At 38.1% G+C, this 15,851-nt stretch overlaps 1 protein-coding gene across 3 annotated transcripts in view; it reads right to left on the reverse strand.

The window, feature by feature from the left end:
- The window catches only part of DOCK1 (dedicator of cytokinesis 1), a 510,685-nt gene that overhangs the window by 425,025 nt on the left and 69,809 nt on the right, over nt 1–15,851 (reverse strand). For 2 of the 3 annotated variants that reach the window (XM_032224956.1, XM_032224955.1), the window contains exons 10-16: nt 15,336–15,474; nt 13,479–13,551; nt 11,414–11,556; nt 8,549–8,674; nt 7,380–7,504; nt 5,516–5,614; nt 7–79 (exon numbers count right to left, since the gene is read on the reverse strand). In XM_032224956.1, the coding sequence (XP_032080847.1) occupies nt 7–79; nt 5,516–5,614; nt 7,380–7,504; nt 8,549–8,674; nt 11,414–11,556; nt 13,479–13,551; nt 15,336–15,474 (778 nt within the window). The remainder of the gene's footprint in view (nt 1–6; nt 80–5,515; nt 5,615–7,379; nt 7,505–8,548; nt 8,675–11,413; nt 11,557–13,478; nt 13,552–15,335; nt 15,475–15,851) is intronic. The other variant, XM_032224957.1, reaches the window with a different exon arrangement.

The raw sequence follows: 15,851 nt of genomic DNA on the forward strand, positions 1-15,851 counted from the left end.
ACTCACAATCTTGTGATGATCTGTGCCGGAAGGTAAACCTTAGATGACTGCGGTTTACATCTTCAATGGGGATTGCAACCTTCACAAAACAAAAGATAAAGTTATGGATATCCAATATTTTATTGAGATATAATATTTTACATGTTTTTATTTTTTAATTGTTAATCACCCAGAGTTGCTCTGAGAGTGAGATGGGCAGTATTTAAAATTGATCAATCAATAAATAAAAATTGACAGCTATTATATGTTTCTGTGTTTGTACACACAGACACAAATATACAAATTACACAAACACACACACACACACAAACACACTAGCCTAAAACCTGTTGTCTAATCCAGAAAAGTAACAGTCAATTCAACACTTACAGTGTTTAATAGTATTTAAGCTAATTGCTTAAAAGAACCGGCAAATAAATATTGTCACAGGAACTTCCCCTTCCTGATTAATTGTACCCTCCTTCTCCTTTCTCCAGATCTGAATTTATAAAGGTGATATGACAACAGCAAAACCATATTTTCAAGCGTGTGTTGTTTTAAACAACATTTACTGAAGTATTTGAAATCATGAGATCACTTCTTTAATATGAAAACTTATTTCTCCAGAGATTCAACAGTTAAGTACTTGAAAAAGAATCAGTACTTTTTCAGAAAGCAGAATAGTACAGAATAAAGCACTAAATATTTTCTCTTTTTGTTCTGTAACCCAGGCTGACTTTTCAGTTAGGCTGGAATTAAGCTGCCAAGAACTCCTCAGATGAGTAATTCAGTGTGTTAGTATGTCATTCAGTAGACCTTTACTGAACTAATGTGAGAGTTTGCACACTGAAAGGAATTACAATGATCAAAAAGCAGGAACCCCTGCTTCAGAAAAAAGGCAGGTTTCTAGCCCCCATGCATTGAAAGAGTTTTGTCACCTAAATTATGTCTATGTGTATGCAACATTAAGTACATTTCTTCTAATAATACTCTTAATCAGAGCATTTCTATTCTTGTTCCTTATTTATCAGTAACTATTCCTAGTCCAGACTTCGAGAAGAGAAGATTGAACAGTCTGCCATGAACTGAATCCCCTGGGCATCTTTTTATATAGCGTATGGTAAAAATATTTTTTGCTCAACCTTCCTTTGTTACTGGAGCACCAATAATAATTTCTCATACCTAAGATTACAATTCAGAAATATGAAATAAATCTCCTTCTCTATTTGACCAGTAGCAGAGAAAAGTGAAATTGTACTATGGAGAGCAAAAATTTAGAACAACTAAAAGGCGGCCAGATTTTGGTGTTCGGTGTTTTTTTCCAGACAGTAGAATATTGTTTATCTTCTTTACAAAGAAAAAGGTTACCGCATCATGTTTATTCTGTTAAAGGGTGCTTTCATTTATGATCCAGGGGTTTAATCTTATTGTTATCAAGAAACATCAGATCTCCCAACTATAGTTTTACTATTATTGTTCAGCCTGTTAAATGTTCTGTCAACCTTTAATTCTCTTGGACACTTCCTACTTCGTATCACATTAATCTCCCAAAAATTTCACTACAGAGAACTGCTGCTGCCATGTAATTCTTAATATTTTAACAATTATGAATATTTATGTTACCTAACAGAAATTCTCTATTACCAGTGATTGGTGAACCTTTTTTGGCTCGCTTCCATAAGCGGGGGAAGCGCAGGGGTGTCGTCCGCGGGCGTGTCACACCCATAATACAATACACGACATTCTCGAACTTCCGGTTTACCCGTAGGGCCGGGTTTTTGCACTCCGGAGGCGTCAGGGAAGCTCCTGAAATCTCCGGGGTGCCTCTGGGGGGGCGGGGGGGCTGTTTTCTCCCTCTCCAGGCTCCTATAAAGCCTCTGAAACCTGGGGAGGGTGAAAAAATGGCTTCAAAAAAGGCTAAAATCAGCTAGCCAGCATGCTCATGCGTGCTGGCCAACTGACAGGGCAACGCTTCGCGTGCCCTGACAAATACTCCGTGTGCCACTTATGGCACGCTTGTCATAGGTTCGCTATCCTGGCTCTATAGTATCCATTAAAAGTCTTATTGAAAGGTAAATCAATATAAAAGCATTATATTGTTTTTAGCAGGGCATTTTATGAACCTTGCATAGGAAATGGCAACTACTGTACAAGGTGTAGCAGTACTAATAGTATGTACAAAATACCTTCACTGTAGATCGTCAAAGTAATTCGTCAAAGTATATATATGTATATGTATATGTGTATGTGTGTGTGTGTGTCTGTGTGTGTGTGTATGTATGTGTGTATGTGTGTGTGTGTATGTATGTATGTATGTATGTGTGTGTGTATATATATATATATATATATATATATATATATATATATATATATATATATATATATATATATATATAGCAATTTGTGCTGATAAATAAATAAAGGGAGACTAGTATAGATCTATTTCAAGCTATTTAGCTCTCATCAGCTAGTCATACCCTTACTGGGATTCGAACCTGTGCTGTATTACATATTAAGCAGTTGTGTTAACCACTAAGCCACAAGGTTCTCCTCCTTTATCAGCTGAGCCAGGGAAATAGGTATGTATTTAGTGTTACAACCCCTGGTATGCCCAAATATGGGAGGAAGCAGACTGCTTCCATTCTCTGTCTATCGGCTCGTCACAAGAGTCCATCACGACAGAAACCCAATATTTTTACTGTTGCCTTTGTTACATTTGTGTTGCATTTGTGCTGATAATAGATCTATACTAGATCTATACTAGTCCTCAATTTGGCAAAATAAAAATGTCTTTATTATGATGCAGAAAATACCACAACAGCCTTCCCTCTAAAGAGAAAGTACTGCATAGCTGGGACCTGCCTATCAGAAAAAGCTTTTTTCTGAAAGCTACTCATCATCTCTCATTCAGCAGGAATATCTAGAGAAGCACTTCAAGTGCAAATCCTATCATCCCAATAGTAGATATGGCAGGTGATGGCTCTTTCAGACAGGCTAGCCTTAAGCACTGTTCTCTCCAAATTGCATCTAGAACTGACTCACACTAGAAAACATAGAAAAAAACCCTGACATAATATGCTCATATCAACCATTTTGTCAGTTGCCTAATCACCCTATTCTGATCTTTCTGAAGTTTCTGAACCAATTTCTTGTTCCCTGCAATAGTCCAAAGAAGAAGATACCAGATATAAGTGACTACTGCAAAGTACAAATCTCCCGGACTTCGTTGAAAACACGTGTATTCCAAGCTATTCAACAAACCATTTTAGGAAAAGAGCAACCTGTTGTGAAGTGAAACAATCACAACGTAAGGAGGTAAATATAGACATATTTGGATTTAATCTCATTTATATTAATCCACATGTATTCCACTACCCAAAAAAAAAAGGCAGTGCTTGAGGTAACTGACTGCCTCGCTACCTTAGATAAGAAGGAAGGTTAAAAGAAAGGAAAAGATGGAAATTTTGTGAATTTTGGCGATACCTCATCCCAAATTCACTGATAAACTTTCCAGTGGCTTCCTCTAGATTTAAAAATCAGAGGTATTTCATATTTAAAATCCCATGCCATAATTACCACAGAACAAGACAATAAGATAACCATTGTTGTTATTTTTTCCTTGTGGGCACTCTGTTCTCTGTTCACTCAATTATGTTGCCTGCTCTCAAAAGTGTGCACCTACACAAGGTGTATATAGATATGCTATGTGTGTGTGTGTGTGTGTGTGTGTGTGTGTGTATGTATGTATGTATGTGTGTGTGTGTATATATATCCCACCACTGTTCATAAAGTTTGTGGATCTCAGCCCACTCTATCAGATGCATGGAATATAGCAATAGCAATAGCAATAGCAGTTATATACCGCATCATAGGGCTTTCAGCCTATCAGCATATCGCCCCCAACAATCCGGGTCCTCATTTCACCCACCTCGGAAGGATGGAAGGCTGAGTCAACCTTGAGCCGGTGAGATTAGAACCGCTGAACTGCAGATAACAGTCAGCTGAAGTGGCCTGCAGTACTGGCACCCTAACTACTGCGCCACCTCGGCTCCTTATAACTACAAGCATTTGCTGTTCTTGACCTTTGTGGTGGAGAAGAGGTCTAAGAGACTCAAGATGATTGTATCTTCTCTCAGAGCAAATGATCACACTAGAAAGCAGAGCAATTTCACTTTCAAAGTCAGACGTGCAAACTGGGCTGAATAGTTCAAAACAATCAGTTGTATCCAAATATTTTTGGACATCAAAGCAACAAAAGCAGCAACAGTTGTTTTTTGTCCTTAGATTCAGATTAGGTTTCTCTGTATTAAATATAGCAAACTAAAAATGTCAACAGTCAAAAGATGAAAATATTTGGCCAAGCCTGACCAAGCATCTTTTCAACATACTTTGATTTCAGCAACTGGAACTCATCCAACATAATTGAATCAGACAATGCTCGGCACATCGACACTGCATGTATTGAACTAATTCTGAAAGCTAAGTTGTGACGGATGTGATCAGAGTGTCTTGCATACCAATCACAGTGACATTCCAAAAATGACAACTATCTCTCTTTCTGGGTCAGGCTGCAATAGGTCACTGATTATTGAAAAATGATCCGCTAAATAATACCACAAGACTACACAGGTCATCCTTGACTTATGACCACAAATGAGCCCAAAATTAATGTTGCTAAGTGAGACATTTGTTAAATGAGTTTTGCCCCATTTTACAACTTTCCTTCCACAGTTAAGTGAATTCCTGAAGTTGTTAAGTTAGTAAACCGTTGTTAAGTGAATCTAGCTTCCTCATTGATTCTGCTTGTCAGAAGGTCGCAGAAGGGGGTCACATGACCCTAGGACAATGCAACCGTCAGTTGCCAAGTGCCTGAATTTTGATCACATGACCATAGGCATGCTGCAACCGTTGTAAGTGCGAAAACTAGTCATAAGTCAGTTATTTTCAGTGCTGTTATAGCAATAGCAATAGCAGTTAGACTTATATACCGCTTCATAGGGCTTTCAGCCTTCTCTAAGCGGTTTACAGAGTCGGTATATCGCCCCCACAGTCTGGGTCCTCATTTTACCCACCTCGGAAGGATGGAAGGCTGAGTCAACCTTGAGCCGGTGAGATTTGAACCGCCGAGCTTATAACTTTAAAAGGCCACAAAATGGACTGTTGTTAGTCAAGGACTATCTGTAATGTATGTGGAAATTTTGTGGCTAAAATATAGGTAGTTTTTGACTTACAACAGTTCATAGTGACAGTTCAAAGTTACAATAGCACTGAAAAAGGTGACTTTATGACCATTTTTCACACTTACGACCATTGCAGCATCCCCATGGTCATATGATCAGAATTCAGAGTAAAGATATCCAAGTTGCCTTGAGTGGAAGATAAAAAGAGAAAGAGACAAAGAGAATGTAATGAGTAAAGGACTTCATCTGTACTAGACCTTAGCAACACAGAAAGATTATTCTGGCATGGATACCAAGAGGTTCTCTATCTCTCTTATCCATTTCTTCTAAAAAATAAAGTTTAATGCCAAGCATACCTTTATAGTTTCAAACCAGCGGGGTTGCTTTACTTGGTAATATATAACAGATTTGTATTCTGAAAGAGCTTCATCTCCGGCCCCAGGAAAAATCACATTCTTAAAACAAGGAAACAAAGCAGATATCAATGTTACAGTTGCAGGTATAAGCAAATGCTATCACTATATTTAAGAGACAATAAGAATAAAAAAATAACTTTTAAATTCAAATATAATATCAGAGAAATAATATTTTTGTAATACAGGCAAGTGAAATCTTATAAATGTGTTAGCAACAATATGAATATTTGAGGGGTCCTTTGGACTCTCTGTCCTTGCTTGTTTTCTTGCAGACGTTTCATTACCCTAACTAGGTAACATCATCAGTGCTAGTGAGGAGTGCTGTTTGCTGTCAGTTTATATTCTTCTGGTGCCTTGCCAGTCTATGTGGGTGGGGACAGTCTTAGGGATTCTTTGATTGGGCTGTTTGCTGTTGGCTTCTTTGGCAGTTTCTTGATTGGGGTATTGCTTACTTGATTGTTGGTCTGATGTTAAGGTTGGTGTTAATCTATGGTGATCTGGGTGCTGATTGCTGGTGGGAATTGAATTGAATTTATTATATTTCTATGCCGCCCTTTTCCCCGAAGGGGACTCAGGGCGGCTCACAACCCAAGTCAAAGGGGGGGGGGTACAAATAAGGGGGGGGAGAAAAAAACACGAACAAAACAATACCACAATTTAAAAACACACAACGACTATACCATTCGAGGGGGGACAAAAGTTCATTAGCCCCAGGCCTGTCGGAACAGCCAGGTTTTAAGGGCTTTGCGGAAGGCCTGGAGGGTGGTGAGGGTTCGAATCTCCACGGGGAGCTCGTTCCAGAGGGCCGGAGTAGCCACAGAGAAGGCCCTCCTCCGGGTGGTAGCCAATCGGCATTGGCCAGTAGATGGGATTCGGAGGAGGCCTACTCTGTGGGATCTAATTGGTCTATTGGAGGTAATTGGCAGCAGGCGGTCTCTCAAGTACCCAGGTCCAATACCATGAAGGGCTGGAATCTTCCTGTTCTCTTTTGGGCTGGTTGATGGTCTCTTTTGCATAGTCTATAGATGTTGTAATATCTACGTGTGGGTGATTTGTCCGAGTGACGCATAGATTACAATTCAGTTAACAATGGCAGTGATTTGCTTAACTACCATGTCAAAAAGAGAATTGTCAAGGCATGACTCACTTAACCATCTCTTTACTTAGCAATGGAAATTCTGATGTCAGTTGTGGTTGTAAGTCGAGGACTACATGTAACGCTTTCTTACACATTCAAATGCTTTCAGTGGAACTAATACTCAGATTTTTTTGACCCAGTCAAATGTCATAAATACAGTGGCAATGATTTGATTGTGGGCATATACTGAAAAATACACCAAGAATTCAAGAATAGTATTCATCTTTAACTATTATATAATTAATTAATAAGGGGAAAAAAATGAAGGAAGTTTGTTTTCTAATCCTGGAGCACTTGGAGAAAATCAAATAGATTTGTGAAGCATCTTTCCAGTCATCTATAGTTATCTTTAAAGATGACAAAGAATGGAGAATACCACTGATGATGAATGAATTATAATTACACCTAGTAGGAAACCAAATAATGTAATGTAATTTCAGATGACTCTTAGTTTCTGGATTCAAGTTGTAAAATTATTATTCTTGAAATATATGGCAGCATGGGGAAAGTGTGGCATTAAATTAAATAAATGTTCAGGAGAGAAAAGGGGGGGGGGGAGTGGTTCATGCTTTAAAAATATTTAACCATCACTTAATAAGTATCTGAATAATGAATCACATCATTTTGAACCAACCCAAAATCAGATATCAACTTTCCACAAAATACCTCTAATTTTTTCCCATCTTCATCATAAACAGATACTGTAACTTCTACATTCTTTGCTGTAGTTTTACTGCCCTTGTCAAAATCTCCTTGAACTAACGTTACATAAATGTCATTTCGGACATCACCTAGAAACAAAAGAGAAGAACAATTCACTGATTTAATATATTACAATTATCCAGTATCCTACAAAAACAGAAAGCAAACTTTAAGAATTATGGTGGCTTATGATTTGTTTATCTGTTTTTCTTACACTTTCCTCTACACTATAATACCGTATTTTTCGGAGTATAAAACGCACCTTTTTTCCTCAAAAAAGAGGCTGAAAATCTGGGTGAGTCTTATGCACGGAATACACATTTTTTTGCCTCCCAAAACCCCGCCCCATTCACCAAAATGGCCGTGCATAGCCTTTAGGAGGCTTCCAGAGTGCTCCCCCAGGAGCCGTTTTTTGCTCAATTTTGTCCCTCCCCCCAGCCCCCAGGAGCACTCTATAAGCCTCCTAAAAGCTATGCATGCCTCTTTTTTTGACAAAAAATGGGCCCATTTTCACGAAAATTGCAGAGTGCAAAAACTTTTTTTTTAATTTGCCTCTTCAAAATCCTTGTGCGTCTTTTACTCTGGTGCATCTGATACTCCAAAAAAATTATGGTAATTTCAATACAACATTTACAGAAAATGCATGCTAGAATAGCAGCAGTTATTTAACTTTCTCTGAGTCTGTGTTTTAGTGTGTTGAATGTACATAAATTTTCAAGACTAACCTCTAACCTAAAATAACACTTCAAGAATAACTCATAATTTACATTTTAGATATAACAAGAATAGCAAGAGCACTTAGACTTATATACCGCTTCATAGTGCTTTACAGCCCTGTCTAAGCAGTTTACAGACTCAGCATATTGCCCTGAACAATTTAGATCTTCATTTTACCAACCTAGGAAGGATGGAAGGGTCAATCAACCTTGAGCCAGTCCGAATCGAACTGCTGGCAGACAGAACTTAACTAGATCTTCTTTATGCTAAACAATCCAAATGAAATATGTTCAGACATCATATTTTTGACAACAAGCAACTTTTAATTCCTCCAAATACTATTTAATAGAACTTCGTGACTTAGCCTATACCTATATTGTACCAACGTCTTTAATTTTATAACTGTATAGTCTTACCAGGCATAATAATTTCTGGAAAGCCCATTTTCCGTGCCACAGCTGTGGTTCTATCAACTAAGTGAGGAAATTCTTTCCGTATCTGATGTATGTCTCCTGGAAGAAGCTTCAATGTCACCCACAGACCTGTAGAATTTAGTAAAAAATACTATTTTGTAAAGTGGGGGTTTCACATAAAGTCTAACACGTTAGGTTTTTAAAAATGTAAGACTAAAAACAGAATTCAGAGAAAGAAGAAACTACGGATACTTCTCAACTTATAATCACAACAAAGCACAAAATTTCCATTGCTAAGCAAGATAGTTGTTACGTGACTTCGGTCCCATTTTATGACCTTTCTGCACACAGTTGTTGAGCAAATCACTGCAGACGTTAAGTAAATGTGGCTTCCCCATTGACTGGGCTTGTCAGAAGCTGGCTCAAGCGGTTAAAAATAGTGATCGCATGACTCTAAGATAGTGAAAGTTCCCAGTTGCCAAGCTCTTGAATTTATTACATTACTGTTGTGGCCCGGCAGGAGCCGTTGGAGCTGCCACCAGACTCCGACAGCGAGTGGTCTTATCAGTCGGTCCTGGAGGATGTGGAGGACCCTGGACAGGGTTCTGACTCCGAGCAGGGCGAGGAGAGACTGGTTGGCCACCAGGTGGTGCCTGAGCCTTGGATCAGTGGGGAGGAGACAAGGGAGTGTGATCCAGAAACCACCTGTGAGTTGTTCCGGGATGCACGCCTTCAAAGGGCTACTCGGCGTCAAGAACAACTACGTAATTACAGGAGGTAATTACGCTCAGCTGATGCTCGTTAAGATCCTCTCCAGATTATAAAAGAGACTGCTTGTGCCACGCCCTTCTTGCAGAAGTCAACGTTAGGGACTAATGAGAAACAAACTTGGCAGGCTGGATTGCTGCCAGAGTTTGTTTGCATTGCTGCCAAGGTTTGTACGACTTGCTGCCAAAGTGCTTATCTCTTTGTTTATTTGGCTTTCAGCCAATGAGAGTCTGGACTGATTAAAAAACATTCTCATTTACGTTTGTCTCGGCTTTCGTTCCTGGATGGAGGAGGAGGGTCAGAACAGGTCACTAAATAAATGGATGTGAATCGAGGACTACCTGTGTTTATTTTAAGTAGTCAAATAATATCATTCCATATTTGACTGATATAGATATGGAATGATATTATTTGACTACTTAAATAAACACAAATAGTCCTTGATTATATATGAAGTGCCTCCTTTTGTTTGATAACTCTGTATTTTCCATCATCCATATTAATATAGAAAGAAGAAAACAATGCCACCTTTGAAAAAATGTAATTACTATGCAGAGAAAAAAATGAACCAAATTAACTGAACATAAGACTATGCAATATAAATAAACCTTACCGTAAGAATACCTGGGGCCAATGAAATGAGTAAAACTGTAGTAATTACTTAAGTATAGCTCTTTAAACATTATGTACACAAATATTTTAAATATTTATGAACAATTCATACCGAGATTCTAAACTAAAAAGCAGCATTTTTAATGTAACAGTGGTGCTAAAAATATTGATCAAATGCCCCTATTCAAACTCCCCCCCCCCTTTTATGACTCTGTAATCCCTTAATTTGGAGTAGAATCAGGGCAACTGGATGGAGCTGAATGTTTACTGGCTGGATGCCCTTCCTGACATCACGTGGAATTTGTAGCAGATATTTTTTGCTACATCTGCTGCAACATAGGATTGACCTCTCAACTTTCTGAGTGGGAGGTGTTCTTATAAGATTATTTTACCTCTTTTTTTAAAAAAAAATCCATATTAGTTTATTTTACACATTGATAAATTGCAGCAAGGATACACAGAAAGATGAACATATGCCTTTTGTTTTCTTAAAAATAATCTTTAAGACAAAAACCAAAAGAAGCCTTTTAATAAACTTTTAAATAAATTTTGCAAGAGGCATGCAGTTATTTGTAAAATATCTTGAGGGTTTCTACATCCATATCCAGTTTCTATTAAGGCAGCAAGAGAACTAAATAATAAACTGAATAACAGCAATAGCAATAGCAGTTAGACTTATATACCGCTTCATAGGGCTTTCAGCCCTCTCTAAGCGGTTTACAGAGTCAGCATATTGCCCCCAACAATCCAGGTCCTCATTTCACCCACCTCGGAAGGATGGAAGGCTGAGTCAACCTTGAGCCGGTGAGATTAGAACCGCTGAACTGCAGATAACAGTCAGCTGAAGTGGCCTGCAGTACTGCACCCTAACCACTGCGCCACCTCGGCTCTGAATGGCAATAGCAATAGCAGTTAGACTTATATACCGCTTCATAGGGCTTTCAGCCCTCTCTAAGCGGTTTACAGAGTCAGCATATCGCCCCCAACAATCCGGGTCCTCATTTTACCCACCTCGGAAGGATGGAAGGCTGAGTCAACCTTGAGCCGGTGAGATTAGAACCGCTGAACTGCAGATAACAGTCAGCTGAAGTGGCCTGCAGTGCTACACCCTAACCACTGCGCCAATGAAAAGCATGTAGCATCTTAAAAATGCAGTATGTATGCAAAGCTGAGATAGTTTCGTTATTTTTGAAACAGCCAACTAACCATCATCTCAAATTAAGGGGTTTTTTTTACAGTAAAAAAATTGAAAAGTACATTAATAAGATGATGAATGGTTAGATGTCAGTGAAAGATGCAAAAATGATAAATGTGTATTTTAAAACATGGCTCCAGAATGATCGTCATGGTTCATGAAGCAAAAGAAGAGCAAATCAGAAACAAGAAACCTTTTCCATGCTAACGAACTCAGGAGTTGTAGTACAAAAATTGATTACTTTCCTAATCATTGCTAGTGCTAACACACCCTAAGGAAAGGAAAATACCTACCTTGACCCTTATGATTAACTTCTTTAGCAGCAATCACTTTGTTTATTACAGTCTGAAGAAAATCATTCTCCCCTGCCACCCTGGGTGAAAAACGGGATGATATGTTCAACTGCTTGTGTCGAATGGTGTTATCCAATGCTAGCCTGGAAAATGCACATGACGACCAAGACCAAAAGGTAACAAAGATGGAAGGGGCAGAAAACCAGAAGTCGTAGAACAAAAACACAACAGAGAGTATCACACAGGTGACAAAGAGTGTTTGTTAGTCGGCACAAGACAAGAGAAAAAAAAAAGGAAGACACAGAAAGATAATCAATCAGGAAACTAATAAGGAGGAATGAATTTATGATTTCAGAAAAAAAACATAATCCAGATTTATCATAGAGGTGTGCAGAATAGAGGTGAAGAGCCTGAAAAAAGTTACATATATAATAACAACACCAAAATGTAAAAACATACCACCCCCATGGACCAGTGAAGCCCAGTTTCAGGGATGAAATGAATCGACTTACAATTCTAATGACAAGTAACAAAAAGCAGAAAGCTACTACAAATAAAAGTAGCTCAGTGGGGTTGGAAAACAATCAAGAAAATCCATAAAACGATTTTGCTACATGATGGAAAGGATGAAAATATTGAAGCAACAAATGAAAAGTAGTATTTAGAAAAATGTCATTCAGCACCCCACAGCAATTTGGCCCCATATTTAATGATGGCTGTTATAGATATTTTTCAGTGGAAAATTGAACACTTGGAAAGAAAAATACCAAGCAACACAATAAAGATGCAATGCAAAATAAATAAATAACAGGAAAGTCTTCATAAATTGTATATAACTCATTCCCAATAAAAGCTTTTTTTCTAAAGAATAATTTAATTAAGCATAATGTAAAAAAGAAAGCTACAAAACCTGAATGAAAAATATTTTATTTCAAAAAAATTTCCAGATCCATGAAATATCTCATTTCATTTTTAATCAGAATGCTTTTAGAAATATGTAACAATTCATAATATAACACAAAATAATACTATTGGGATCTTTTGAGAAATGTCACCAAGAAGTTAACTAAGCAAGTGAAGCCCAATTTTATTCTCTCACTGAGGCTTTCATTTTATAGCAATGATGTCCAGACTTGTGGATTGGCTGGGGAATTCTGGGAATTGAATTCCCAGAGATGGCTGGGGAATTCTGGGAGTTGAAGTCCATAAGTCTTAAATTTGCCATGATTTATACTAATTTATTCTATTTAATTTTCTTCTTTTTATTTAAACAGCATATGTTATTATAGATGCACCCAAGTAATGTTTATTATATAACTTTTTATATAAATTTATGTTTGCACATATATATAAACCAAAAACACATTCAAGTTTATTGGAACAAATGATGATCTTCTACTCAATCACTATCATTAGCCACTAATCATAGAGCGGTTTGTATTCTGGTTTTAGAAATTAGATACATAGATTTGATAAATAAATTTCATTATAGCCTGAGGATAATTGTTCTCTTACTTCTACTCTAAGATCTAAACAATTCTCATTCATGTATCATGTTTTTTCTTTAAATTTAAAATACTGTATTTTAACTCTTGTACTCAAGCTTTCATCTTAGTCCAAATATTATATGGACACATATCTTATTTCATTGAAACAAAACAAAACAGTTAGTTCTAAAATATACATATTTGAAACTATTAATATAACAATTACCCACATCTCTGATTCTTATCCAAGAATGGTACTAACAAATCAAGAGTTTGAACTGCAAAATTAAATAGAAAATGTATTCACAATACAGAGGACTTTGCCTGCAGCAGGTTGTGCCTGTAGGAAAACTGAAATTATCTTAGCTTTACAAAAAATTTTAATTCTTTGGGAAGAGACTGTTTAATCACATAGGTTAGTTAAAGTAAATCATTTTTTCTTCCAAAACAGTCCTGTCCATTTCGCTTTTTAGTCTTCCCATTTTCAAAACTGTGAGAGCTTATTGTTAACAAAGAATCATAACCCATCTATTCCTGATAGCAGTCCTGATTACTTTTCTGTATTAATTTGCACTTACGGTTGAAATGGAATGAAGTGCTGCTTATCTTCATCATCTACTTTCCCATTAATTATGTCAGTTATATCCATCACTGAATTCAAAGAGAAACAAGCGTCATTAAGGATTAAGTTATAAGGGAAAAAGAGGGGGCAAACAGTGATGATAGCAGACTGCTTAGAATTGTTTTCTATCAAGAAGTGTTATTCAGTTGAAAGACAAACTTGCTTGACTCGTATCAGTAAAACAAGGTGGAATATTCTGGAAGTAATAGTGGGCATTTATTGACATTAACCAATGACTATATCTATATCAACATCTACATCCATATCTATAATTACCCAAATTGATATAAAATTATTTTTAAAACTTAAAGCATTAAAATTGATAGCAATCAACCAAAGCCCTCAAACAAAAGAACCATCTGTTGTGCCAGAATAAACCCCATTATCATGATACACTACTTTTGAAACAGAGGATTTGGCCCAGTGGTGGGTTTCAAAAATTTTTGGAGCCTCTTCTGTAGGTGTGGCCTGCTTTCCGGGTCCACTGGTGGAACCTCTTCTAACCGGTTCGGTAGATTTGACGAACCGGTTCTACCGAATAGGTGCGAACTGGTAGGAATAGCAATAGCAATAGCAGTTAGACTTATATACCGCTTCATAGGGCTTTCAGCCCTCTCTAAGCGGTTTACAGAGTCAGCATATCGCCCCCACAGTCTGGGTCCTCATTTCACCCACCTCGGAAGGATGGAAGGCTGAGTCAACCCTGAGCCGGTGAGATTTGAACCGCTGAACTGCAGATAACAGTCAGCTGAAGTGGCTGCAGTACAGCACTCTAACCACTGCGCCACCTCGGCTCTGAACCCACCTCTGATTTGGCCGCAGTATTCTGTCCAATGGCAAATGCCACAGTTTTGTTCCCTTATGTCTACCTCAAAGCTTTCTTTCTGGGAGGAAGGGCAGAAGTTCCTCATTGTAGTCATTTTTTTCCTGGTCCCAATGAATTGAGCTAACTGGTATCCCCATTATCACTTACTGTAGATTCCTGCTGAATAGCAAGCCAATTCACACTGCACTGGTCACTCTTGCACCAGCCTTAGTACCCCTGTGCAGCACTTCTCACGTATACCATCACACCTTCCTGACCCATGTAGCACCTCTTGCAAAATCCCTCTTAAAATCCACACAGCAATTCTCACACACATCCTCCCTCCCTCCCCCATCCTTGCAACCCTTTACTACCTGCAGGTCTGGAACTTGCAACTTCTTGCCAACTTCTCCACTGACATTGGTTAGGTAAGTTTAAGTTTAAGTTTTATTTTATTTATATGCCGCCCTATTCCCTGAAAGGGACTCAGGGCGGCGAACAACTTAAACGGGAAGGGGAAACATACAAGTACAAAACAAACATATTAAAATGACCAACAACCACACCTGTCGAGAGGGGAGGGGAGCTCATCAACCCCAGGCCTGCCGACACAGCCAGGTTTTAACGGCTTTTCGGAAAGCAGGGAGAGAGGTGAGGGTCCGAATCTCCGCGGGGAGTTCGTTCCAAAGGGCCGGAGCTGCAACAGAGAAGTCCCTCCCCCGGGTCGTAGCCAGGTAGGAGAGCTAAGTGGAAGTTTCCTTGCCTAATGACTATGGGATTCAGTTAATCATGGCAACGGGAACTGCAGGGATTGCCATTGCTAAGCGAGGCGGTCATGCTTTACAACCATGTCCCAATTGCTAACATAAGTCGAGGTCTTCGTGCATGCAAAAAATATGTTACAAAAAGATTGGACAAAACTATAGTAGGTCAAATCGCTTCAATCCCCAGCAGCTGCTACTATTGGCAAAACATTTTGACGGTGTACTGTATATAAGAATGGATTACCTGCTACACCAAAAGGTCGCCGTAGCCCAGAAGTTAGTTTCCTTGTGTTGTTCTCTCTTTGTTCCATTCTGCCAACTCGTACAATCTGACATACAAAACTAATCTTCTCTCTCTTCCGGTCTTTACTGCTGCCAAGGTCCTAGAAATGTGAATTTTTTTTTTCTTACAAACTTCTCTCACACAGCTATTTTATAATTCATACTGAAGTTTTACTATTTAGTCTGTCATTTCTTCATTTTTACAATCCTTTTTACGCAGCTAAATGTTCATACGGATAGTTAAGGGATATAATTTCCTTGGACCTCTTAAAAGCTGTTATATAGAATCTTGAATACTTTTGCTGGATTAAACTGCTGTTTTCCCTCTAACTGTGAAATGGATTCAAATTTGTTTATTTTGGAGAGAGAACAGATAAATGTTATTTTAATAACACCATAGGGAAATCCATGTAGATTTTAAATGCATTAACAAAGAGTAAACAAAACTTATGAAGCACATCTGCTTAAGACAGTCTTC

Source organism: Thamnophis elegans, chromosome 10 (assembly GCF_009769535.1).
Source record: "Thamnophis elegans isolate rThaEle1 chromosome 10, rThaEle1.pri, whole genome shotgun sequence".
NCBI lineage: Eukaryota > Metazoa > Chordata > Lepidosauria > Squamata > Colubridae > Thamnophis > Thamnophis elegans.